Source organism: Plasmodium vivax, chromosome 14, assembly GCF_000002415.2.
Source record: "Plasmodium vivax chromosome 14, whole genome shotgun sequence".
NCBI classification, from domain to species: domain Eukaryota; phylum Apicomplexa; class Aconoidasida; order Haemosporida; family Plasmodiidae; genus Plasmodium; species Plasmodium vivax.
Window position 1 is genome coordinate 336,416 of NC_009919.1, and position 26,024 is coordinate 362,439.

Genomic DNA, 26,024 nt, shown 5'->3' on the forward strand with positions numbered 1-26,024 from the left:
CTGGCAGTTGCAGACAAGCATAGGTGTGGAGAAAGCTCTCCAGGGAGTTCCCCCCGGTCCACCCCACCATATGTGTCCCACGTTTAATCCAAAAAAATAGAAACAAGTAGACACAACCGAAATAGCAAAAGGAGGAATCTTTCGTATGGGGGACGATTCACCAACATGTGCATTTATTTAGTGCTCCATCTTTGAAGCGGAATAATCCCCTTCCCCCGTTTATTCACACATATATCCTATTAAGCATACTTTTTAACCGCCCCCGGAAATATGAAGTTAATGTGCCTGCTCTTTACCCCTTGCATGTGCCATCTCGACAGAACAGCATCAAAAAGATGATAAGAAAGCTGCTTAGCACATTCGTCATCACGGGCATAGTCAGGTGCACTAATTTGTCCTCCCAAAATGATGCAAAGGAAGTACAAAATCTATTGGGCAGGGATTCATTCAGGATAGACATCGAAAATAGGGAGGAGTGCTCCCTTCAATATGACACCATGAAGACGCATTTCAGGCACGTCTACCTAGTTCAGTGTGGGGGGAATGCCAAAAGTGTGCGACTAAATTTCGGGGGCGAGTCCAAAAAGGGGAGTCTACATCAGAGCGGAGATGCCGTTCACAAAGGAGGAGCACAGCAAAGCGAAGAACCAAACCAGCAGTGCAGCACTGGGAGAAGAAACCAAATCGCCTTCTTCAACGAGCGGGGCAAAAAAATAACCAGCGATAACCTAACCCTCAAGTTTGAAAACAACCGAAAGGTAATTTACAAAGCTTGCCAAATGGAGGACCCCCCCAAATGCACCATCATTTATGTCATCATTTCGTTCAAGGTTGATGTAATGGGCCTGAGAGAGTTGCTCCTTAGTAATTTTACTACAGACGGAGAGGAAGGAGCCAAATTAAACTTGCTGCACCCAGACAACGTACGCGTGGGGAATGTGAGTGAATACCTCCTTCAGCACTTCCTCCTCGATAGCAAAAAAGTAACCCAGTTTTACGAAATTAGCGTGAACGTGACGAATGACGGTCAGCCACTCTACCTGTACGCTTCATCCCACGCGTCCAACTTTGTCTACCTGGATAGAAATTTACGCCACCTATTGAAAGAGGAAAAATACCAGTACGAAACTTACTTCTACAAATTTAGATGTGCGGGTAGCTCCCAACTATTTGCGGCGACTAGCGACGCCAGGAAGGCTAGCTTCTTCGTGTACAGACTAGGCATAACGTGCAGCGGAGGGGGCGAAGATAACCAACTTAGCGTCAATGGCAGAAGCGACTTCAATCCCCCCTTCCACGTAAGCGTTGCGGATCCCACGTTCATGATGCACCCATTTCGCATGGACGAATTTAAGTATGACGTATTCACCCCTGGCAACCACTTCTGGCTTCGCATTAACTCCCCAAATGGGTGTCACCCCCCCAGTAATATCTCCCTAAATGACAAAAGAGTCATCAGTGAGTATAGCCTGGTAACGTTCAGTGAGCACATGGACGAACAGTTCTATGACAACTGCATAGAGGAGTGGCAACTCTTGCAGAAACGCAGTCCTGCTCAGCAGGATGAAAACTGCTCGGATGTGAAAAAGAGGCAAGGTTTTTTGATCTTCGGAAATGTGCACGACGAGGGGGGATTCAACTGCCCAAAGGGGTGCAAAAGGGATCTGTTTGGCGAAAGGATACACCTGGAAAGCACCCCATGGGGAAGCTTCTTCTCACCAAAGAGGAAAACAAAATTTCGCAACCACCAAGAAATAGGCAAAGTTATATTCCCCACGAAAAGGATCTTCATACTCAAGTACACGAGCGAACCGCAGAAGAAACACACCATTGTTGGAGCTAACACGGTGAGCCATAAAACGAAGGTGCTGTACTACTTTTTTCACATACACAGAATCCCAACCAATATTGTAGCCAACAGCTTCGCTTTTATAGCCTTCTTAAAAAATGCAAATTGTGGCGAAAACAATATTTGCCACCAGCAAAACGATGGACAGCCATCCTACATCCAAGTTGTATTTAAAAAAAAAAAAAATAAACATTTGAACTACTTAAGCACAAACGTTTTACTAACCCAAAAAGGTGCAAACTCGAGTCACTCCTTTGACCAAGGGGACAACCTAAAATTGCTCATAAACAATGAGCATATATCTGACCATATTAAGTACCCAATAAGCGAAATAGGAAACAGGGAGGAAAAAATTAACATAAAAATAGTCGACCAAAATGATAACATTCTTTACAACACCGATTTGGTGATTATAAGGAAAAACGTATTCTACAAAATTGCCTTACAATTCCTTTCTTACTTTTCCTACGCGTATATTATTTTTTGCTCCTGTCTTCACCCAGCAACTGTTTTAACGTCCATTCAGTTTCTACAAATATTGACCCTTTTGCATATAAAGTATGACGCCTTTCCCCCTTTGTATAATTACTTCCTAAAAAAATTGCATCCGCTTTCTTTCATTTGGCACTTCTTCGATGTTAAGGTGTACAGGAAGAGTGCGGCCAATCAGTTGGCATCTAATGAGCAACCGCTCAGGGGGGACTCAGCTACGGTTTTGAGTACCACAAATGGGGGTCATAACTTGGGGGGTGGCCACAGAAAAAAGGAAAACCATCTTGTGGAGTCTCAAAAGAGGCATTACTATGGTGGGAAATTGTCTCACTTAAGAGATACTCATGGGGAGTACCTCCATTGGAAGGCAAACAAGATGACGAAGAACATCATCAAAGGTGACAGTCTCCACAAGGATAACCATCACGCCATGGGGAAAGAAACCCCAACGAATGAGACACACTTAGAGGAACTTCCCCTCGGGAGTAAAAGCAAAAAAGACGCAGTTTCAGTTGCAGCTGCAGTAAAAAAATACCTTAAAAAGGAGGCAGTAACTACCCAGCGCAATAAAAAATGGGAAGATGAAATTATGCTCATGCATACCTTAGTTAGCACCCTTTTGAACATCATCGCCATTCTTCTTTTGTTGGCATTCTTCCATTTTGTGTATGCCAAATGTATGCAAAGGAAAGTCATCGCAAAAATGACTCCTGTTCCATTTCTCCCTCTTCGCAATTTTGTCCCCCTCATATATGACCTATTTTTGTTCCCTGTCGTTTTTATTACATCTAATTTAGTACTTCACGAAAGTGGCTACCACGTGAGGGTTTATTTTCTCCAAATAGACATTTGCGTGCTTAAATTTGTGAGCGCACTGTTGCTCTTTTGTTATGTCTCGTCGTATGTCCTCCTCTCACTGCATGTTATCCTATCTATGAAGAGCAGCAACACGTATAGTTGTTATTTGCAAAGGTTCATACCCCTCTCTATCAGCATAATTCGCGGTATTGTAACAAAGCCGCTCCCCTTTCAATTTCTTTTTAATCGCCCCACTGGGATTTATCTACCAGCACGCCTTACACCGCTTAGGAGCGCAGCACGGGGAAAATCCCACCCCAGTTATGCTCTCACAAACCAGCACGTGAAGGGAACAAGGCAAATGCACAAAGAAGAAATACACCCATTTTTCTTTTCTCTATCCTCCCGTGGGGTGAAAGAAGCCAAGAGTTACCTCACGAAGAATGCCTCTTTGAAGCGAATTATTCGCAATTACGTAGACAGACGGATGGGCAGAGATAAACGAATTGGCTTGTCGCATCACCAACCTTTGCTACAAGACATAGCATTATCAGTGCCCACCGGGAGGGATACCCCAAAAAAAGGGGCGAAAAAAAACATTTCTAGTAAAAGGCATTTCCCCGAGAAAGGCAAATCGCCAGGTGGTATCACCACACAGAGTGACGATCAAAAAGGTGATGCCAGTGATCCTTATGATTATAATGACGATGGTGATCGTGGGGATAGCTCCCCCGCGAGGGACACCAGGAATAACCCCTTTCAGCAAAGAAACATAGGTAAACTTTTTAAGAACGCATTTTGCATACTTGACCGGCACATTAGCGAGCATCACTTGGGAGCCCCCCCTTTTGACAGCGACAGTTCCTACCCAGATAGCGAAAAGTACAAAGCGCAATTTTCAGCACTGAGAGAAAATGAACCCCTTACCATGGACATCAATAAATACATTTGTAAATTTCTTCGGGGGAAAAATCGCGAACATGGTGTGGACCATCAAATTGGAGCATCTACCCAAATTAAGATTCACCCTAATGGGGAAGATAAAAAGGGCTACCAAGGGACCTTAAGAGAGAAATTCCCAACGGTGTGCTTAACAAAGTGCATAAGAATATTGCACCGTTTTAACGCACTCTCCAATCGATGCAAATACAAAATGTCGTATGATGAGGCGGTGAAGCAGGACGCGTGGAGGAACAAGCTTCTCCGCGTGACGATCAACCGGGAATCCCTAAACCGCAGCATCCACAGCAGCAACGGTGCCAGGGAGAGGAACCCCAATTTGCGTTTGCTAACCCACCAGGAGGACACACACATTGGCTACCTCTACGACAAAGTGTCCCTTTTTAAGAAAACCTTCTTCGTCAAAAAGGCTGTGAAAATTAAACATGTGCACTTCCTACTCTCTCAGAAAAGAGAAATACAAATTTTTGTAAATAACGAGCAAGTGTCCGATGACGCTCTGGGGATTTACTCACTTCTTGCAAATAATTTGTCCAATGAAAACGCTTCTCATTTCCTCTGCGTACGATTGATGACGGCCATCTGCCTAGCAACTGTAAATCTTTTGATTCGGAAAGATGTCCGTTTCTCCCTCCTTTCGTTATCTCTCTTTTTCTTCGCCCTATTTGTATACAATTTTGCTTCCATTTTGAGGCGATGTGGCGAAGCGGAATTGTGGGAACCACGTGGGGGGTACGGCAAGGGGGGGACAAGTGAAGACAAAAGGGGAGCCACAGAATCGTTCACCCACGGTGGGAAATTGTCTAGTGGGCAGCTCCACCTAAGAATGGACAGAGATGATCAAAAGCATTTTCATACCGATGGTGATAATGCCAAACGTGGTCTGTCACCTTTCAGGGGCACCCGACGGGCCAGACACAACGAATGGCTTACGAAAGATATGCTAACTTACGAAAGGAGATACCCTGAATTAGTGCTAAGTGCGATTCTTTTTTTCCTCCTCCTTTGCAATATGCTCCCTCGAAAGGGGGAGCACTCAGAATTGTCCAGCCTTCTCCTCTCCCTGCTAACCACCTCTCTTTGTGTAAACCCCCGGAAAGTAAAAAGTGCCTTCCAAAAAATAATAGCACACGCTAGATATGGCGTAGCGGCGAAATGGCACTCTGCTTATCTTAAAACATATGCATTGTACTTCCTCCACGCGGTGGAAAAATTGTATAATTATTTCATACGATGGGTAGTTACCATGCATTGTAAAAATAAAGAGGGTGAATTACCAACCGAAAGGAGTACCACAAGGAAGACGAGCTACGCAAATCTGTGCTCATATTTAAGGGACAAACTTCTTCCCAACTGCAATGGAATGACTTTTAAAAATCTGAGAGTAGACAAAATAGAAATCCATCATCAAGAAAAAGACATTGCCTATAAATATGAAACGCTAACGTTAGACGGTAACTGCAAAAGCGTTTTTAATTCTGAGTTGCGCAAAAATATGTACGTCATCGGCAAAATGGACCTTACTAAATGCCACCAGGAGGGACTACCATCCAATGTGCCCATTTATACACATAACGATGTGAAGCAAAAACGAAACTATTACATCTGCTCCATCGAAGTTGTGGATGAGGAAAATCTTCATTCAAGAAAATCCCTATCGTTGTACATAAAAAGGAAGGATACCAAGAGGGAGAAAGTCCTCCTCCTGCACAGCAGCAGAAAGGGCGGCCTTCTCTGGAGTAGCAAAATTACGCGGAAGGGGAAGCCCCCCATGGACCAAATTCCAACATACGGCGAATTGCCAAGCGAGGGGGGGTCTGCGGACATTAAGACCAATAAGGCCACTGGCTCGCGCATCGCAAACAGGGCAAACAGCGCGACACCCAACTTGGGGCGCCAAACAGGCGAACGCATCAAAGCCGACAAGTACTCCTACACAGTGCTGGGCAAAGAGGGACTAACCATCCGCAGCCTCTTCATTAAGCCAAACAGGACGTACAAAATACAGCCCGTCTTTAAGGAAAAGCACCTGAAATGTGTGCACGTAGGATATGGGAAAAAAACAAAGCCTTCAAATTTGAGCTTCGATAATTTTGCACGGTTTGCGAATTCCTACCCACGTGATCCCTTTTATAGGGAAACATTCCCTAAATGTCACAAAAATGGGAACACCCCTCTTGGTTGCGGGAAGAGGGAGGAATTGTCAAACGAAGGGGATGGCCATCCTTCTAGTGGTTCCCGACCAAGTGGCGTAGCTACCCACAGAAAGGGAAACAGCACGGAAAACTTCAGTAGACCTCCATGCATACGCTCCCAAAACAAGGGAAGAAAATTTAGGGCGGACGAAATCTTCCAACAATTTCGCGTCACGTGCGAAGACATAGGAACGCTAATCGTGTCGCACGACATCCACGACGTAGACACATTTGAGGATGTAAAAGTGGAGAATGAGTATGGAGAATCGTTTTGCCTAAATTCGCTTCGGAATTGCTTTACTTTTATAAAAAAAAAAAAAATTATCATTTTGAGTCACCCCTGTTTTTATAAAAATGAAACTTATTACGTTTACCTGCGAGGTGGTCGGAAGCGCCTTTCCGATTACTTAACCGAAGGAATTCACGTGCAGAGTTCCCCCAATGGGGAAATCATTTTAAGCTCGTTTAGCCAAAATGACCAAACAAACACAGACATAACGGATGGCCAAGAGGACAATTCCCCATACAGAAGTAGGACACTCCTCGACGATCACATCGATTTGTACAAAATAAGTGACTATAAAAAAAAAAAAAAATTCTTTTTTGTTAAGGTGAATAAAAAGAGTAACACCTTCTACGCGCAGAGTTACGTCAGAAGAAAATGTAAAAATGCATTTGACATTCCATTTGTGAAGGAACTTTTCCATAGGGAGTATCATCACCTCCAAGAACAGCAACCGATAGGCGACTTTCTCGAGGAAATAAGTCACGCGGATTTTGTCCCCATTCAGCTGTTATACAAGCTGAAGACACGCAGCGACGTTGCTGCTGCGAAAAAATTGCAGAACTACTTTATCGAGTGCTTAAATGAGTCTCCAATTTTGTGCAAAGGGGGTGACAAAAGGGGCGATGCGGCTGTCGCGGTTGACGCGGTTGACCCGGATTACCCGGCTGATGTGGCTTACGAACTGTTGACTACTTCCGAGGAGAGAGCCACCACGGGGAAGAAAAAAACATATGGGGGAAGTTCAATTGAGAAAAGTGTCAATAAAAATAAAAATTGGCTTCCCTTTTGGAGAAAAGCCCCCCTTTTCAGCGGCACGAGAAGTACCGCAAACTATCCGACGAATGGGATACTCCAAAAGGGGCAGCCTAAAAATCACGAGGGAGCAATTCACACACAAGATGGACACACACACCAAAATAGAAGCTACAAATGGAGGGAGGGCCTCCTCCACGTATGCAAAAAACACCTCCTCCGAAGCAAAAAAAAGAAGAAAGAAATTCTTTACAGATATGCCGCAAACTATAAAGATCTCATAAAGACATACATTACACACATCAAAATTTACGAAAGCAAATACAATTATGTGAAGCATAATAAAGGCAACATAAAAGTGCTAGCGAATATTCTACTGGAGTTACTGAGCTTTCCCTACGTATTGGACGTGTTTCAAAGGTACAACATTGTAGACAAAAGAGAAGGGGAGAATTCGCACCATCACGGAAACAACATCGGCTTTAATATTTACGATGTGTATGAGAAGTGCTCGTTAAATAAGAAACACACTGTTTTCAAAATTGTCAACTATTTGGAGGAACTCGCAGCGTATAAAATCGTGTACATTATTACCTTCTACAAGGACAAGCTGAACTATCTGCAGCTGTTGGATAAGCTCACCGTCGATGAGAGCGTTTGCAAACTTCAGAGAGACGTCGATCGGATGTTTTACCACCGGTTTGGCTTCTCCAGGAGGGGGGCGGGAAAGACGCAGGTTTCGCGCGGTCGCCCTGATAGCAATAGCCCTGCTAGCAGCTCCCATGACAGTAGTAGCTACCGAAACCGCATCCTCAACCGCATCCCCAGCCGCAGTCGCCGCCTCAACCGAGCGACAAACGGTAAGCCGACGCGGGGACAGGGGAACACCCCCGGAGACCCACAAAACCGAAGGACGCACGAAAAGACACTCCACGAAGTCATACTAGAAAGGTACATCAAACGGAGAAAATCCTTTGCCAGAAAATTTTACGAAATAAAAAAAAGCATACGCGAAATTGCAAAAAAATACAGGCAGGAGGAACAAGGGACAAAGAAAATCCTTTTTTATTTCCCATTTTTTATTCACAAAAAAGAAATAATAAAAATGAAAAAAAATGTAGAACAACAAATATACGAATGGAATGCTTGTCTCACGAATTTTTTTTCCAATTTTTTAAATCATTCTTTAACGAAGACTCACATATGCCATTATAACTTACGCATATTAAACAAACACATCCTGAATACCATAAGACACTCCATGTTTGGCAAGCAAAGGAATGCTAAGCATCATTTCCCCAATGTTAATTTTGTGCATATTGTTATTTCCCTTTCATTTCTTAACCCACAAAAGGCCCTTTTATTTTCCCCCACCTTTTTCTACATGAAATATTTACCATCTAAACCAATTTTTGTTCTCTGCAATCAGGATGAGATTGGCAGCTTGTTAGGGGGGGACGGTGGAAGGGCTCGCCGGGAGCGAGGACACTCGCCCAAGTGGGAAGAATCATCATCTGGGGGGAGCTCACCAGGGGGAGAAAACCCATCCGAGGGGGCAAGCTCCTTGGGGGGATTCAACTCATTGGAGGAACACCAATTAAGGGGGATGGAAAGCCAAGACGGGGAGCGAAAAAAGACACGCCGCGAAAAAAGCAAGCGGTGCAATTCCCCGCGCGGGAAAAAAAATGCACTCCCCGGAGAAGCAAACATAGGAACAAACATAGAAACGAACATATGCCGCGAAAGAGCAAAACGGAAAGAGCACAAAATACTCCCGTGCTATCTAGAAGTTATAAATGACCATCTGCTTATATACCTTTTTGATAACTATGATAATAAGCTCTGCTGGAGGCTCGAGCGGGGGAATTACTCCCTGGAGACACGGGAAGTGACAGACAGGGAGGCAGAAAAGGAAGCAAGGGATGCACAGGACGCGACGGGGGAGGGGAACAGAAGGGATAGATGCACAAAGATCCACGCGGAAACCGTTGCGCGAACATCGCATCTATCTGAAGAGGGGCTCTCAAACTGCGGCACGTCAGATAACGAGCAAAGCGAAGTTGTGTACACAGTCATTAGTACGGACGAAAATGACGACTCTCCAATTTCATCACTTATCAAGAAGAAAAAAAAAACTATGCCAAAGTACACACGATTGGAACAGAAAAATGAGAGCAGCCCAGTGAGGGAGAACCACCTAAGAGATGAAAAAAACTGCTTTGTAAAATGTGTGCGTCTGTTCTCGAACTGCTTCAGTAACTTAAGGGACAGTTTGGGGAGAAACCTTTGCCTCTTCTTTGCATGCTACGAGGGGGAGGAGAACAAACTGCGCAATGGCAATTCGGATTACATCAAGCTGATAGTAAGAATTAACCCGGCTGCCATCCCGCAGCTGAGCAACGCCCTAACTATAAATGACCATGCGTGGGGGAAGCTAACGGAGAGGAACAAGCTTCTAATTCGCGAAAGGGTGGAGGAGGTTTGTCTGGACGCCGAGCAGGTGTTTCCACTTGGGGGACCACCCGAAATGGATCCCAGTTTAGCCCAATCAGAAGAGAAGTTCACCCACACCACAAAGGATCAAGGGGGCTACTCCAATTCCCCAAGTGAAGGCATCAAAGTGGAGGAATTTGCCCAGCCTGAAGGAGTTTTCCCCCAAGATGGGAAGCTAAACGGAGAGACCCCCTTGAGCAGCACACACGTAAGCGAAAAGGAGTTAACACACGAGGAATGGCACGAACTGCATCTATTCACATTCAGCTTCTACAGAAATAAACTGTCAGAATTGATAACAAATTGTTCCAAGTTGACCGGAGTGGAGGCAAGCAATTCGCATAACCACGCAAACGCATACCACGACGTACAATTAGACATAATCGAAAAGAGAAACTCAATAAATGAGGCGTGGAGGTATGAGCAACTAAGCGAATCAGCGGAAAAGGAATACGACGGGAGGAAAGAAGAACAAAGGAACATTTCTTACCTCCTAAAAGGAATAGAAAGAATGAGAAGCGCAACATTTGTAAAAAAAACTTTTATGGAAGATTCAAAAAAATGTACACACAAAGAATTAATATTTTACGACAAAAATCAACAGCTATTTTGCAAATACGTAGGAGATATGAAAAATAAATTTTACAATGGACATGGGAAACTATATGACAAATTTAACAGCTTAATTTATGATGGGCAATGGCTAAATGCGCAAAAACACGGAAAGGGGAAATTACTTTTCAAGCATTTTAACATTTGGTACTTGTATGAAGGGCAATTCTCAAATGACGAAATTGTAGACAAGGGAATAATCTCCCTGATAGACAAGGAATACGTAAAGAGGATACAGTCCGATAAAATTAATAAGCTGTGCCCCCTTCTCATTAAAGTAAACTTCGGAAAATACAAATCGCATAAAAGTATTAAAGGGGAGATGGAACAGTACCCACAATTTGAAAAAGAACTCATCAAACAGATAGAAAAAACTGTTATGGAAAATTACAGCCCTACTAATAATGTAGATTTCTGGCCAAAAGAAATTACAGATATTTATTTCCCCTACTTGAAGAAATGGAACATCTACTCCTTCTACTGCTCATGCAACATAGAAAATATCAAAGGCAAAAAGGAAATCTTCGAGTCTAATGAAAATAATTTTAAGAATTTGATTGGATATCCTTCCTTTGAGCTTCGCAATGGCAGGAACGATTTCGATTCGAAGGAGCGGAGATCAGACGACCATGAGCAGGCAGGCGGCGAGGGGACCCCGGGGGAGGATTATCCCAATCAGCCCTGTAGAGAGGCTCAACAGAGTAGCGATTATCCCAGTCAGCCCTGTAGAGAGGCTCAACAGAGTAGCGATTCCCCCAAGCAGCCAGTTGCAACCCCTCGCTCGCAGGAACACATCGTCTACAAGAGAGACAAGACAAACGTCCTGCACGAGCAATTTTTCGAGTACATGAAAAAAAAGAACGAGCAGAAGCTGTACTACCCCCTACTGAGCAAAACGGTTGGATTGGCCAAAATCATCTACGCAGACAAGAGTGAGTACATCGGGCCGATCAACAGCAGGGGGCAGCCAAACACCAACGAGCAATTCCCCAAGGCCATTTTTAACAACGAAGATTTCTTTTACGAAGGAGAAATGAAAAACTTCCTGCCGCACGGATATGGTATATTCAAAAATAAAAAGGATGGGAGAAATACCTACTTGGGATTTTGGAAAAATGGACACAGAGAAGGAAATGGGAGTCTCCATTTGAGGAACAAAAAATATATAGTCCAGGCAAACTTTACAAAAGATAAGCTGCACACTAACGTTAACATATTCATAAGGGATGAAAAGATATGCAAACTGTACATATCAAGTGTAAGCTCAAATAGCCAGAAAATAAAAATATTTTTCAGAAATGGCTACATTTTTTACGGCCACTTTTCAGAAAATTATCAGCGAAATGGGATAGGCATCCTCATAGACAGCAACAACAAAATTTTATATCATGGGTATTACAAAAATGACGTGATCGATAAATTCTGCTACATCCTACGACATAAGGATAACACCATCTACTGTGGGAACCTCCATCAAGGGATGAAAAAAGGCTTTGGGAAATTATATTACGAAGAAAAACTACACTTTGATGACGAAAATGAATTCAATTTAAGTTTGTCCAATGCCAAAATTTTAGCAAGAAAATTGGAGTCATACGATGGTATTGATATCAATTCGGATATCCCCTTAAATTTTGCCCTCGATTCTAACCATGTTATTTATGTTGGCTACTGGGATGAAAATAATTTTTCTCATTTCGGCTCATGCAATTTGAGGAATGGCATTTATAAAGGGGACATAAGGGAGTCCAAAAAAGATGGCTTCGGAATATACATATACAAAAATAAAAAATCGTATAAAAATAAAAATAGATACGTTTTGTCCTATTTTAAGAAAGACAAAATTAGCGCCATGGGGAAATACTACAGTGAATATGACAAACTTAAAGTACACTCTTTTCAAAAGGAACAAATTAAGCGCAAAAAATCGGCGTACGATAAATGCTTCACCAAGGGAAAAATCAAATATGAAGTTTTAAAAACCGACAAGCTGTACATAAATCAGGAGATCGATTCTTACATTACCGTTCCTCTTGCCGACACGTTGGCAGTCATTATGGACGAGGCTTTCGATAAATCCACCAGCTTTGTCCATTACTTGTATCGCCCATTTCTGTTCGATTTGAATTATTTCTTGAAGAAGTGACCCCCAGAGGGGATGGCCACACTGCGTAATGTCTCCATCTCCGCTACACAGCAGAGCCACTTCTTCCCCTTTTTTTTTCCTTTATTTTATGTCCCCTCAGTGTTATACGCACATCTTTGTCATATCCAGCTCTATAGCGGCGAGCAGTTTGTTCTGCGTCAGCTCAGTCTTCATCTGCACATTGGCAACTACAAAAAAATTGCTCAAAAGGCAAATATTCGCATTTTTTTTTAATGCACATCATAACTGCTATAAAGCAGTGTCTCCATTTTTTTTTTTTTTTTTTGTCATTGTCATACTCCAATTGGACGTAAACCCATCACATAAAAAAAAAAGAAACGTCTTTTTGGCTTCCCTTAAGAATACACGTTCGTGCGTAGGTTAGTGCCCATTTGGTTAACTTTTCCAACTTTAAAATGACCCGTTTGAAAAAAATGGCAACAATGGCTACCAACGTGGGGAATTCAAAATGGGCTGAAGCAAATGTGGGTTAAGGGAAAAATGGGGTTGACGCGCAAAAAGGGCATTCCAAACATGGGGGGGACTCAAAAATGGGGAAAATGAAAAAAATGCAAAAAATAAAAAAGATAAAACGAAGGATTCGCAAAGGAAGGCACGCAACAATGGAACAAGCGATGTGGGAGCATTTCACGCGCACCCCTAACTTTGCGCCTTCATTTAATTCTTTTTCAGACGCGCCAATTCGCATTTTACATTGCGGGGGGGAAAATCAGCATATAACATGCTACTTTTAAAAAAATACATAAAAAAGGGGGAGGGAAAAGTGGGTTAAAAAAAAAAAAAAAAAGGGGTAACTTCTTAAGGTTGGCTAGCTAGCTAGCTATCCACCTCTGGGGCAGAGAAATTTGTTAATTTCGCCTTCTACGGAAAGACACGTGTGTACGCAAGCGTCCGTGCGTATGCATAGGACTACACTTCAGCCCACGTAAGCATCCGTGCGTATGCATAAGTCTACACTGCTGCGCACTGTCGCGCCCCTTCGCACACACTCGTACATTCCACTGAGGGCACCAATTTGTACGTTACTCCACCCCAATTCTACCCCTCCTTCACTTGGCATTCGATATGCTCTGCCAATTGTTCAACATAATTTTCTGCGCACAAAGAAGAGCTTCCCTCACAATGTCTCTGTCCTTCGTTGCAATTAAAATCATGACGTTTTCCTTTATTCTAAATTTCTGACAAATTTTCTTTCCATTCGGGTAGAGCCTCGCGAACTCGCCAATGTCAAAACAAGCCACTGCCACGGTCACTCCGTCTACTTCCTCCTTCAGCTCCATGGAGTCACTCTTCTGTGCTATGTTATGTGCATAGCTTTTTATTATATCTGCTAATTGCTGTATAGCTTTAAATTCATCTCTTTCGAACTGCATGACATTTTCGAGCCAAAACTTTTCGGTGTGCAAAACGGACCATTTTAGCTTTCCCTTTGAAAGTTCGTGGCAGTATCGTTCGAAGTTGCTGCGAAGAGGGGGAAGCACCGGGGATGAGAAAAATGAAATGGAGTTCACACTTACAGTAGCGATTTTGCCAGTTTTATGTATAAAGGGTGGCCCGCTTTGCACGTGATGAGGGCCAACCAATTGGGTAAACAAATTGCCTAAGGCGGGCCATATGTCTACCCGTTTGCTCACAAATATTCGCGCGCTTATAACTGATGCGCATTCCACACACACATGTGGAGCGCAAACTGAGGGGACAACCCACCTGTAGTTCTTCACGCGCTGATCCAACTTGTGGAGGAGCTGAACTATCGTATCATAAATGTCGTTGTCTCTCCACTTGTCATACTGCAACACAGTCAGCGTTTGAATGATATTATTGTCGACAATAATTTCGAAGCAATCGTCCATGTGCATTATATTTTTAATAATGTTGAGTGAAACTCGCAATATCTTTTCGACTCGGCATTTTTTAAACAAATTAATTACAACAGAAATGATGTTATTTTTATATAATTTTTTAATAAAGTTATCCTTAAAGGTAAGTAGCCAAACGCAGAAAACAGATTTGTATTGCTTATTGGCATTATTATTACTTAAGTCCAAATTTTTATTAATTATTGTGAGAAATTGCTCCAACTCGTATATATCCTTTCTGTAGTCATCTATTTTTAATATGTTTATATATATATCCATTTTCCCTTCCTCTGATACGTTAAAAAAATCAATTTTTAAAATAAAGTCTTTTATCTCCGTCTCTGTGAAGTAATTATTATTACTGTTGTAGCAAAAGCTCCCCGACAAAAGGAAAGAACTCTTGTCTGCTATGTACGTGTCATTATGCGTACACAATTTCATCAAATATGAGTATACACTTTTGTCATTTAGTATGCTTAAAATGTAGCTATAAGAACTCCCATCATTTCTTATAATTTCATAAAATATCGTTAATACGTACTGAATTAAATGAACATTAAAATCTGTTTGCAAACAATTGAACAATACCGTCACAACTGTGTTATTTTCCTTAAAATAATCGAACTTTTCTTTTTTGTTAAATGCGTGAAATTTTTTTAACAACTCCACATCCTCTGAGGACAAAATGTTTATCTCTTCATATTTGTCGTAACATGGCATCTTATTTAGAATGGAATCGTGTAGTATCTGCGTAGGTAGTGGGGTGGCGGTAGTTCAATGGCGAAGTGGGTTCATGCGCTTTGCACGGATGGACGCATAGATCCCCCTGCGCAGTGTGTGCGTAAGGATTTCTCTCCATGTCCATCGTTTTGTTCTTATCGCCCTGAATCAGAAGTGCTCGTGCGGATCGCATAGCCGACGTAGGCGAGCTCATCTGCACGCTACTACACATCAGTTTAGGCTCACATGTGGGTAAAACAACAGGCACGCCCCTCCCTGCGTACACGCGGGGGACGGCGGTATACAACAGCGCCACACTCATTAACATCGGCGCCGCTCCTTACGCTCCTTTCGCTCCTTACCTGGCTCTTCTGCTCGGATTCCACAATTTTGGAAATAACGCTAATTCCACTATCATTTGCCATTGTTTTTATGTTTAAAATATATCACTAAAAAAAAAAAAAAAAGCAAAAAAACAAAATCTTAAAGACGAAAAGGAGGGTGATCAAATTATGACTTTGTAAAAATATCAAACTTCACATGTGCTATTTTTGAAATTTAAAACAAGGGGAAAAATTAAATTCCATAAAATTGCACAAACGTTCATATGCTGTTTGCATAAACGTAGGTAGGAATGTACGTATGCTCGTACGTAAGCACGTACGTAAGCATGTATGTCAGCATGTATGTCAGCGCGTATGTATATGCTAGCGCCCCTCTTCTGATTATCTCCCCTAATTACAGCGTTTCGCATTCGAAAAGTAAAAACACAGTTCACTATCTACCTCGCTGGGAAAAATAAAAAAAAAAATAAAAAAATGTATGTACAGTGTCGCCGCTCATGCTCGCATGGCGCTTAGCCGCGAACGCATCGTCATGCATATGTGCGCGGATGCGTGACTTACGTGATGGCTGCGCATGCATACGTGCGTATGGGAATAAACGCATACCTGAAAAAGGTATCCGCGCGTGAACAGATTAGGCACGTGAACAGTTTAGGCATATGAACAGCTTAGGCATGTGAACAGATAGGCATTGAACGGCCTAAGCGCGCTAGCAGGCATGCCTAGGCTAAACATACGCGCATTAGTCGACCTCGCAAGCAATATGACATTCGCGCAGGAATGCCAATCTTATATAGGTGTGTACCAACTAAATGACACGAAGCACAAGATAGCTTGCGCGCATTTCGCAATGAACTTTTTTATGCTTACACGTGTATGTAGTGTTGGATAAGAATACAAAAAGGACTAATAAAAAAATCCCCAAAGCTTATTAACATTTTTTAAAAACGCGTTAGTTAATGCCCTTCGAGTGGAAGCGAACAGTTCCTCGTAAAAAATTTCACTCGAGCGTAAAATCCTTTTCAGCCATTTTGCCATTTTACCGCTTTACCATTTCACCGCTTACCATTTCACCGCTTACCATTTCACCGCTTACCATTTCACCGCTCCACTATTTTCCACCCCAACCTACGTGGGAGATTCCTCATCTCAATGCTGTAACGTATGCAAATTCTGTCTGAAGTGCATGCACATTTATTTATGTCCGTAATCGCCATCCGGGGACATAAATCGATACCATTCATTTTATGTGAGCAAAAGTCGTGTGAGAATGTCAGAGGGAACAAAAAAAAAATGTCAGATGGAAGCGAGTATAGCGAAGTAAAACCCAACAGGGAATCGAATCGACCGAACGCACATGCGTATTATTATACATTGTATGCGCATTGCGGGGAAATGCGTGTCCACGCAAAGCCGCTTTACCGCTTAACCGCTCAATTGTCGCACTTTTCTGTCACTTGGTGGAAGACCTTTTGGCAAACCAGTGTACACATCCCCCCCCGGAACTTCAACGGGCGAACGTAGAGACCGCCAAAAAGGCAAAAAAGCAAAACAATCAAGCAAAATTTATTCTCAACGGAATGGAAAAGTTACATTCGTGAGAAAAACCTTTTTTATCAATCTTTTATCCTTTTAATTTAAAAAATTGTTTTTTACTTGTAAAAAAAAAAAAAAAATTAAAACAAAATAAAATGTACATTAACATGATATAATATACAATTTGAAAAGAAGAGTAAAAAAAAAAAAAAAAAAAAAACGAAAAGGTATAACCGAAGGCAAATTTTAAAAGCGGGTTAATTTAATGTCCTCCTCGTTTCTTTTTTTCTTTAAAATTAACAAAAAAAAAAAAGGGGAGGTATACATTTATAAGCACACAACGGCTAATTTGTGTGCAAAATAATATGATATACAAATTAGATAATCTCCCAAGGAGCGTCCTTTGGGGGAAAGGCGTGTTTTGCCTGGTTTGGTCACAAAAGTGACGAGCTCCATAGCACGTACATACATGTGTGCACGCATAAACGTATTATATATACGTAATAAGCACATACGTACATACGTGCATAAATGTAACACACATGTGTATACACTATTCTGCTATCTCATCCACACATAGTTCATACTATTCTTGTTTTTTTCGCTGGCCACAACTTGGATGAAATACCTGTGGTGGGGGAGTAAAATTGGGGAAAATATGTCAGCCGGGGTGAACAATGGGGGGGGCACAATTTGGAAAAAAGAAACAGGCACATAAAAATAAATCCACACATGTGCATATATAAATATATGCATATACATATGTACATATTAACAACTGATGCAACAAACATGTGCGAAAAAGCAGCCGTCTTTCCTTACTTGTAGTGTGCTGGTGCTTGCAAAATGAAAAAACTGTTTTTCTTTTTATACGCTTGTGCGGATCTTGGGCGAAAAGATAAAAAAAAAGGAAAAAAAAAAATTTATTTATATTAGCACTTGCAATAAAAATATAACAGCAAAAATCAATCCAACTTTAACAAATTAACAAAAACAACATGCAAGATGCCACTGAAAAATAAAAACAAAACAGGAACACATAAACGGGCAAACTACTTTATGATTCTCCCCATGAATTGGGTTTCATTCAGTTTAAGCAGCCTCAGAACATCCTTTTTGTTTAAAACACAGAAAAAAATACAAAAAAAAAAAGGAGGATTTTATTTTTCTCATAAGAGGGAAAAAATGTATAAACGCACGTGCTCGCAGCACGCGCATTTACATATACACACAGCATATGCATGGCTTTAAATTTAAAGTGAGATTAAAATTTGCATTTCATCCATTTCGACGGAATGGAACGATTGCGAAACTTGTTTATAAGAACTACAATTTTTTCGAAATAATTACTTGATAATTTTTCACATGAACAAATAACTTCCCATAATGCGGAAATTTATTGATCAAAACTGTGTCATTCTTTCTTTCATCATACTTGTATATAATCGTATGATTTGTTGACTTATCTGAATTAATTTGCAAAATTTTGTTTTTCGTGAAGTTTTCTAAAAACTCCACCAAATGCTCCGTAACGCAACTAAAATGAATGTTGTTAAAGTATACGTACGTTACTAGGTGCTCGATTTCTTCCAGTTTGATGTCTAAAGGGTTAATTGAATATTTATTTATATTTTCAATAATTTCGACGGGGCCATCGTCACTATGGCTCCTCCTTTCATCAATGGGGATTTTACGTATATTTCCGCGCTTCCCATGACCATTATAAGTATCATATTTCGTACCATTCGGATGGTACCCTACATTTCCGTTTTCTCCCCCTCCTTTCACCTCACTGCTATGTCTAGAACGTGTACCTTGCTGCTCAGCAGCGTTGTCAGGTTTCAAGTGGGTTCCACCACTGCTATATGTTTTCTCTCCGCCCTGTTCTTGCTCCTTTTCTTTTCCCTTTTCCTCTAATTCCACCTCCTCTTCTTCCTCATCCTCCTCGCTGGATATATCTTCATCGTCACTACTCATCCAGTCGTATCTTTTTTTCTTTTTATTATTTCCATTCTCGGTGACAGCTTCATCACCACCACCTACTACAGCCATGCTGGATGCGTCATTTTTTTCCTCCTCCTGATTCACCTCCTCGTCCTCTTTTTCCAAATCGGCCCTTTCCTCCTCTTCCAAATTGTTTAGGCAGTCTAAATCAATTTCTTCTGAATCGTCATCCAATTCTTCGATCCATTTTTTTTTCTTTTTTTGTTTTTGGGCTTCACCAAGTTTCCTTTTTCCTAGCATTTTCTAATTTGTTCATTCAAAACATTGTCATGCAAGTGCATAGATGTATGGGTGTTGTTGGCGAGTGCGAGTGCGCATGCACAAGGGCGTATGTACAACACACATGCAAAGCAACAAACGTGCATTAATTCATCGTTTCACACAAAAGTGCTAACATTGTACTTAGTGTTACTAATTTATAAAAAATGAGAAAAAACCTAAGGGCGCCTTTTAAAAGTGGGCTATCGTACTGAATTATTCATGGATTAAAAAAACAGGCAAAGTTAATCAAAAGCGGAGTTATTTTAATGGTAATCTAATCGCATGGGGTAGGGGGGCCACACTTACATGTATGCGCTTCGTTCGCCATGCAACATATTATATGTACGTAGTGGTTATGTGGCTCCTATAACGTATTTGCTAAACATATAACGCCTGTTATTTCTGCGTATGATGTTGAAAAGGCTCTATTTTTTAAGTATGAACTTGTCAATTTAAAAAAAAAAGATAGTCACGCAAATGTAGTTACCTTAATTGTTCTCTATACTTCGAATTTTTCACGTCCCTGCCTATTTTTTGCGTATTTTACTTTATATATATATTGTTTTTTTTTTTTTTTTTTCGTTAAATGGTACAAAATACAAAACAGACTTCCTTCACGCAAAGGGGTAAAAACATACACGAGAGTGGCTTACCTGTGAAGAATCAAAACAGTGCCGCCGTAGTTGCATAATTTATAAATACAATATTTTAAAATGAAATGTTAAAACAATGTCATGATATTTATGAAAAAACGCGATCAATGCGTTCAATTTGGCGTATTAAAAAAAAAAAAAAAATTTATTATGTACCTCTTTTTTTAAACGTGCATTTTGCGTTTTGCATTTTTCTTTTAACTGCCTCCTTTTCGCGGAACGTCACTGATGAATGCGCGCATTTACATGTTCGCAAAAAAAATGAGAAAAGGCACTACGCGGTTATTATGCAGCATTTGAAAAAATTAAAGAAATTTATTCCAACTGATGAGCCATTCGATAATGCTTCATTTTGTAACGCGCTTACTTAATACATTTTAGCTTTTTCTTCCCGTCTCTTCATTTTTTTCATTTTCCTTTTTTTTTTTTTTTGTTTCTTCTCACATTTCTTTCCTGTTTTAGCAGTTAACCAACCATTTGATCAGTGCATAAGTGTGATCAGATTAAATGCCTATTCTATTTAGGCATTCTGACGCTTAGTACTATTATTTTCCCCATCTTTGCGATCTACAATTGGATAGGTAACAAATGATATGGCTCTTTTCGCCGTCCTACATTCTGATAAAAATAGCACATGGTGCCGTTATTACCTTTTTAACGTCCCAGACGGAATACCCCACTACGCGTCGTTTTTTTTTTTCCGCCAATCGAACGGTCATTTGTTGTCCCCTTTGTACGTACTCGTTGAATTAGAAGAACTTACGTAAAGAGTAAGACGAATATAGAGCAACCTCAATTCGGCGCGGTATTCGCTCCATAAAGGAAAAAATTAGACCTCCACAAAACTTCAAATTGGGCATTTTATATACCCTTTTTTTTTTTTTTTTTTTTGCGTTTCTCAAATGAGGATAGATAAAATATGAAAAATGTAAAAAAGGCACCAATTCGAACAAAAAACAAAAAAAAAAACCTTTAATTTAAAATAACACACAAACAAATGTTGGCCACACGGAGGTAGACGGATGCCGTGTTTTATGCCATCGGTTAATGTACCTGTCTGTATTCATGCGCGCATATCTGCATGGCTTCGTGGGGCTATACAAATCCTTCCTCGCTGCACCCTTCAAATGGGATCCCCATTAGTACCGGGGGGGGGGGGGGGGTCCACTTTTTCATCATTCCTTAAACGCATACGAGAAAGAACCTCGGCGCCCCTGGATGAATAAAACTGCTCATTATTATGAAAAGAGCTAACATCGAAATGCTTTTCGTGGCAAAATATGACGCGGGAGCGGCACATAATTCACTTCCATTTATTCGCCATTAAAGCCCCTGTCCAGTACAAAATTGACCACGCAACTACATCGCCACAGGCTTTATACCCACTGCTTGTGCACATCCAGGGGGATGCAAACGTTTCTCCTTAAAGAATTCTGCTTATAACTGCGCATAACTCGGTCATCATGTCCCTTTTCTTGTTTACCGTTCTTCCTCGCTAATGTTATTCAACGAATATAAAAACTTATGACACCTTTCCCCTTCTTCTAACCTCAAATGTGTTAAAAAAATTACAAAAAAAAAGGATAAGAAAAAAAGAATAAGCTGTGGGGGAAACCACAGGGGTACACTAAAAAAAGCCGCTCTTCCTATAACCCGGATAGCACTCATCATATGTGTCCTTAAAAACGTTTCCAGTTAGGCTATTTTTGTTACTCTCATTTTCAGTTTTGCTCTTCCCTTTATGGGGCACTTTTCCAGAATAGAACAAGTTTATACCATCGCCTTTATCCAGTCGTGTCTCTTCATTTTCGTCTTTTTCGCGTTGCTCCGTCTGCGCGCCACTGGCATTTGAGCTGCCACCACCATCATCATCATCATCACTATCATCATCAGCAGCTTCATCATCATCACTACCATCATCGTCATCATCCTCGTCGTTCTTCTTCCCCTCCTCTGCGCTGCTCGCCCCTTTGGCGTCACCGCTAGCCGCATCGTTCTTAAAAATGTCAATGTCATCGTCGTCCTCCTCGGCAAGCTCAAAATTCCGTTCCTGCTGAAAAAGGCTAGTTGTTAGAGGTCTCTTGGGCAATCTTTCACTTTTTTTTTTCTTCTTATTTTCCATGTGCCACTTAAAACATACGCCTATTTCGTCCAAAACGGGGGCCTTCAAATGGTAAGTATAATTCACCTTAACGTCTTCCACCTTGTATATATACCTGATAGGCACGTCGTTTTTTTCCACCTCCATATTGATGTTGTATTTATAATTAACAGAGTAAATATTTTTGTTGTAATTTTTAAATTTCATGTTATTCATTATGTTGTCATAAATGTTCCCAATTTTTTTTTTAAAATGTATATGATGTGGATGTTCATACAGAAAAAAATATTTAAAAATGTGCCTCGATTCTTCGTTGGAAAAAGTTGGTATTTTGTTGGCTATCCGCCCATCACTCGTTTTTTTTGCTTTTAATTTTTCCTTTTCTGAGCTTATTTTGTCAATTAATTTGTTTCTTACTTTGTTTAAAAGTAAATAGTCAAGCCCTTTAACCAAATGGGTATGTTCCGTATCTCCTCCCATAAATTTCGACTCATCAATTGTGTTATTCGCATTGTCATATAGCACACTTGCATCCTTAACATCTTTTACGATTCCTTTTCTCCTTTCTTCCGCTCTGTCTCTATATTTTTGCTCTTCCTTTTCTTCACTTTTTTTTTTTTTGGTTAAATATTTCTGCTTTCTCTTCAACTTCTTCTGCTCCTTCAGCAGCAAGTTGTTTTCCCTTTCCTTCTTTTCCTTTTCGTAGTTGTCAAAAATGAGGCGGAAGTCGCTGTTCGTTAGTTCGCCCGACATGGTGGAGTGGGGAAGCGGTGAAGTGGGGAAGCGGTGAAGTGGGGAAGCGGTGAAGTGGGGAAGCGGTGAAGTGGGGAAGCGGTGAAGTGGGGAAGCGGTGAAGTGGGGAAGCGGTGAAGTGGGGAAGCGGTGAAGTGGGGAAGCGGTGAAGTGGGGAAGCGGTGAAGTGGGGAAGCGGTGGAGTGGCAAATCGCTGAAGTGGCAAATCGCTGAAGCGGCGAAGTGGAGAACCAGCTCAGCTGCGCAAAAGCTTTCAATTTACAAAATGGCCATCAAACTTCATTGGAATGACTCCCTCTCCGACCAAACGCTGCTTTTCTGAGACCCCCCGTATGATCACTTACGTTTGTGGTCTCCCCACACGCCTGCCAGTTCGAACTTCTTGCACGCCGCTCCACGTCTGAATTGTCAAAATGTGGACCTCACATCGGGATTCGCCTGCATCTGTGCATGTGCAGAGCAGATTTCCCAAAACGGACTCCCCAATCAGCCGGTCACTCGTTCGCCAAACAGACATACGTGCATAAACGAATAGTGGTCAACTAAGTGGACATGTATGCACGTCTGGTGGGCTACACCACAGCATTCGCCTCTTACCTCCGCTAACCTGCAGAAGGGGGGAATCGCCCCAAATCACGAAAAAATTGCACAAATTAACCAAGCGGAGAGCGGAACGCTGCCCAAACGGCATATAATAACTCCGCATACAGTGAGGAAAAAACGTGAGGCATCCCTTTCCTTCACGTCATTTCACCGCTCAAGTATCTGATAAAAATGTGAACATAACTCACAAAATAGGGTCAAATGATGGGTCCATATGTTGGCAAACTCTCACATTTAAAAATGTACATAAGCGCATACATACGGATGGGCACATATATATAATATACTCATTACATTAACGTGGATACGATAGCTGCGAACTGCTGCTGAATGAATTTTTTTTTTTTTTCACCGGCGATTTATACACGGTCATATGCCGGACCCCTAATTGGCGGCAGAAATGAATATGGTGCTGCGCCTCGCGCGCATTTATTGTACATCTCCTGGTGACGCTTTTTTTTTTTTTTTTTTTTTTTCTCCTTTATGGGATAAAATTAAATTCAATTTTTCCACCGCAAGGGTCCCCGTTCGTGCCCTTTTCCATTTTAGAGCCATATACTTTTGATAGTCGGCCCACCTCTGTACAACACCTTAGAGGCATATTTTTACGATGCACTAGCTTGACCCTCTTCTGCTCATGGCCTGCAGCTGGAGACCACACAGGGGTAGGCGATCGCTTGTAAGCTACACGCAGGCCGCATGTACTAATGGTTAGGCGCATGTTTGCCCATATGCATACCGCCCTGTGGCCGGAAGCAGCTTCAGAAAAACACTGCAAAGTGTAACATGACCGTACTGTAAAGAGGAAGCCCTGAAAAAAAAGACCCCCAAAGGGAAGCAGCCCCTACAACGGCCCATAGAAACCATTTAGGGAAAAACAAAAAAAAAAAAAAAAAAAATCGGTGTGAAATGACACCTCGATCAATATGAATCATAGCAGTGCGACAAACCAGCCGGGCGATAATGAACCGAATAACGACAACCCGGATGAGTCCACATACAACCAGAACGACGTTTCTTCCGCAGTTGACGAGCTACATGAAAGAAACAGCACCACAAATGATAATGTGCCAAATGGCAACTTTGGTGAGCACCCCCCCAATTATGATGGAGGCCCGAATGATGACACCGATAAGTTGAACTCCCCCGATGGGCATGCCGAGGGGAGCAACGAACCGAATATCGAAGCAAACGCGAATGGTGAAAATGTTAGTGGCGACGCAGGGGAGGCGAGAAACCAAGGTGACAGCCTGAACAGTGCAGGCATCCCCGCTGGGGGCCTGATGAACCAAATGAACAACGCCATGTACAACCCCAGCATGCTCTACAACATGCAGAACATGCAGAATATGCAGAACAACGCGATGATGATGCCTGGTGGAAAAAACTTTAACGGCAAATTCCCAATGAATATGAACCCACCCATGAACATGTTTCCAAACAGCAATGACATGATGACGAATCCGCTACGCATGCCCATGTTCCCAGGGCAACCAAACCCCATGATGTTTAACAACCCTATGCACTACATGAACAGCAAAGCGTATATGAAGCACCTGAAATACAATAAAGTCATTACAGCCGATCCTAGTATACCCCCAAATGAAACCTTGTACGTAAAAAACCTAAATGACAGAATCAAAATAGACGAAATGAAAAAAAATTTAAAAGATTTATTTAAGCAGTATGGGGTAATCGAAGACCTGGTTGTTATGAAATCATTTTGGAGAAAAGGACAAGCATGGGTTGTGTATGACAACGTCGAAAGCTCAACGAAAGCGCTAAATGCCCTACAAGGATTTGTTCTATTTGGAAAAATCATGCAGATAAATTACTCTCATAACAAAAGTGATGTGCACTCAAAGAGAGATGGTACCTTTGTCGAAAGATCCAAAGAACCCAAAAAGCCAAAACAAATCCTCGAGAGAGAACGGAAGCAGAAAGAAATCTTCGAAATGATGCAGAGAAATTTTATAGAAATGCAAATGAATAATTTCCGAATTATGCAAAATAACGAATTAGAAAAAAGAAAAAAAATCGACTTAAGTCAAATAGATAAACAAGCTCTAATTGCCAAGGCTCAGGCCAAGGCGTACGAGGAAAAGAACAAAAAAAAAGGTGAAGACTTTACAAACCATAACAACAATATGTACCAGCAACCTTCTCCTTTCTACCCTATGAACCCATTTGCCCCCATGCAAAGTAACATCGTTGTGGCTTGCAAAATTTTGTTTGTCGAAAATGTCGTGGAGAATGTGAACACACAAGCCTTCAATGATTTGTTTAAAAAGTTTTCCGGCTTTATCGAGGCCAGAATTATTCCCCAGAGGAACGTCGCCTTCGTGGACTACTCCGACGAGGCGGCAGCAACGTATGCGATGAAAGGTAGGGCCGAGGGGTGCGCTGGGCTGGGCCGCGCGAGGCTCCCCGAGCTAAGTTAAGCGTGCTCTCGTGCGTGCGTGGCAACACGTTGGCACGCTCAAAAAGGAAGAAGCAGTGCTCAACTGTTGCATTAATTTAAAGCGCTATTAATACGAAAAAAAAAGAAGCAACTCGGATGCGTATAACATATGGCTGCAAAGAAA

The 26,024-nt window shown here is 41.6% G+C and overlaps 5 protein-coding genes across 5 annotated transcripts, besides 22 other annotated features; 2 read left to right on the forward strand and 3 right to left on the reverse strand.

Moving 5' to 3' along the window:
* Positions 1-335: 335 nt before the first annotated feature.
* On the forward strand, positions 336-12,584 carry PVX_122160 (hypothetical protein, conserved; the record flags this gene model as incomplete). Its single annotated transcript, XM_001616945.1, has 2 exons — positions 336-2,826; positions 3,559-12,584. The coding sequence occupies 2 exons, from the start codon at positions 336-338 to the stop codon at positions 12,582-12,584; spliced, it is 11,517 nt and encodes a 3,838-aa protein (XP_001616995.1).
* Positions 3,782-3,849: a microsatellite.
* Positions 4,129-4,148: a microsatellite.
* Positions 6,250-6,329: a microsatellite.
* Positions 8,200-8,226: a microsatellite.
* Positions 8,700-8,731: a microsatellite.
* Positions 8,810-8,851: a microsatellite.
* Positions 9,401-9,424: a microsatellite.
* Positions 9,667-9,700: a microsatellite.
* Positions 10,014-10,037: a microsatellite.
* Positions 10,563-10,583: a microsatellite.
* Positions 11,209-11,234: a microsatellite.
* Positions 12,021-12,043: a microsatellite.
* A 910-nt stretch (positions 12,585-13,494) lies between the features above and the next one.
* Positions 13,495-13,516: a microsatellite.
* A 138-nt stretch (positions 13,517-13,654) lies between these two features.
* Positions 13,655-15,184, reverse strand: PVX_122165 (hypothetical protein, conserved; the record flags this gene model as incomplete). The annotated part of the gene is made up of 2 exons (XM_001616946.1): positions 13,655-14,066; positions 14,313-15,184. The coding sequence occupies 2 exons, from the start codon at positions 15,182-15,184 to the stop codon at positions 13,655-13,657; spliced, it is 1,284 nt and encodes a 427-aa protein (XP_001616996.1).
* Positions 13,749-13,774: a microsatellite.
* Positions 14,166-14,220: a microsatellite.
* Positions 15,185-16,879: 1,695 nt separating the features above from the next.
* Positions 16,880-16,910: a microsatellite.
* A 340-nt stretch (positions 16,911-17,250) lies between these two features.
* Positions 17,251-17,271: a microsatellite.
* Positions 17,272-18,233: 962 nt separating this feature from the next.
* Positions 18,234-18,254: a microsatellite.
* A 136-nt stretch (positions 18,255-18,390) lies between these two features.
* On the reverse strand, positions 18,391-20,031 carry PVX_122170 (hypothetical protein, conserved; the record flags this gene model as incomplete). The annotated part of the gene is made up of 3 exons (XM_001616947.1): positions 19,636-20,031; positions 19,481-19,537; positions 18,391-19,311 (listed from the first exon to the last, which is right to left on the reverse strand). The coding sequence occupies exon 3, from the start codon at positions 19,306-19,308 to the stop codon at positions 18,391-18,393; it is 918 nt and encodes a 305-aa protein (XP_001616997.1). The 5' UTR covers positions 19,309-19,311; positions 19,481-19,537; positions 19,636-20,031.
* Positions 19,346-19,367: a microsatellite.
* A 1,578-nt stretch (positions 20,032-21,609) lies between the features above and the next one.
* On the reverse strand, positions 21,610-22,836 carry PVX_122175 (hypothetical protein, conserved; the record flags this gene model as incomplete). Its single annotated transcript, XM_001616948.1, has 1 exon — positions 21,610-22,836. The coding sequence occupies one exon, from the start codon at positions 22,834-22,836 to the stop codon at positions 21,610-21,612; it is 1,227 nt and encodes a 408-aa protein (XP_001616998.1).
* Positions 21,861-21,884: a microsatellite.
* A 1,112-nt stretch (positions 22,837-23,948) lies between the features above and the next one.
* PVX_122180 (U1A small nuclear ribonucleoprotein, putative) lies at positions 23,949-25,880 on the forward strand (the record flags this gene model as incomplete). The annotated part of the gene is made up of 1 exon (XM_001616949.1): positions 23,949-25,880. The coding sequence occupies exon 1, from the start codon at positions 24,366-24,368 to the stop codon at positions 25,878-25,880; it is 1,515 nt and encodes a 504-aa protein (XP_001616999.1). The 5' UTR covers positions 23,949-24,365.
* Positions 24,653-24,673: a microsatellite.
* Positions 25,348-25,378: a microsatellite.
* Positions 25,881-26,024: the final 144 nt, after the last annotated feature.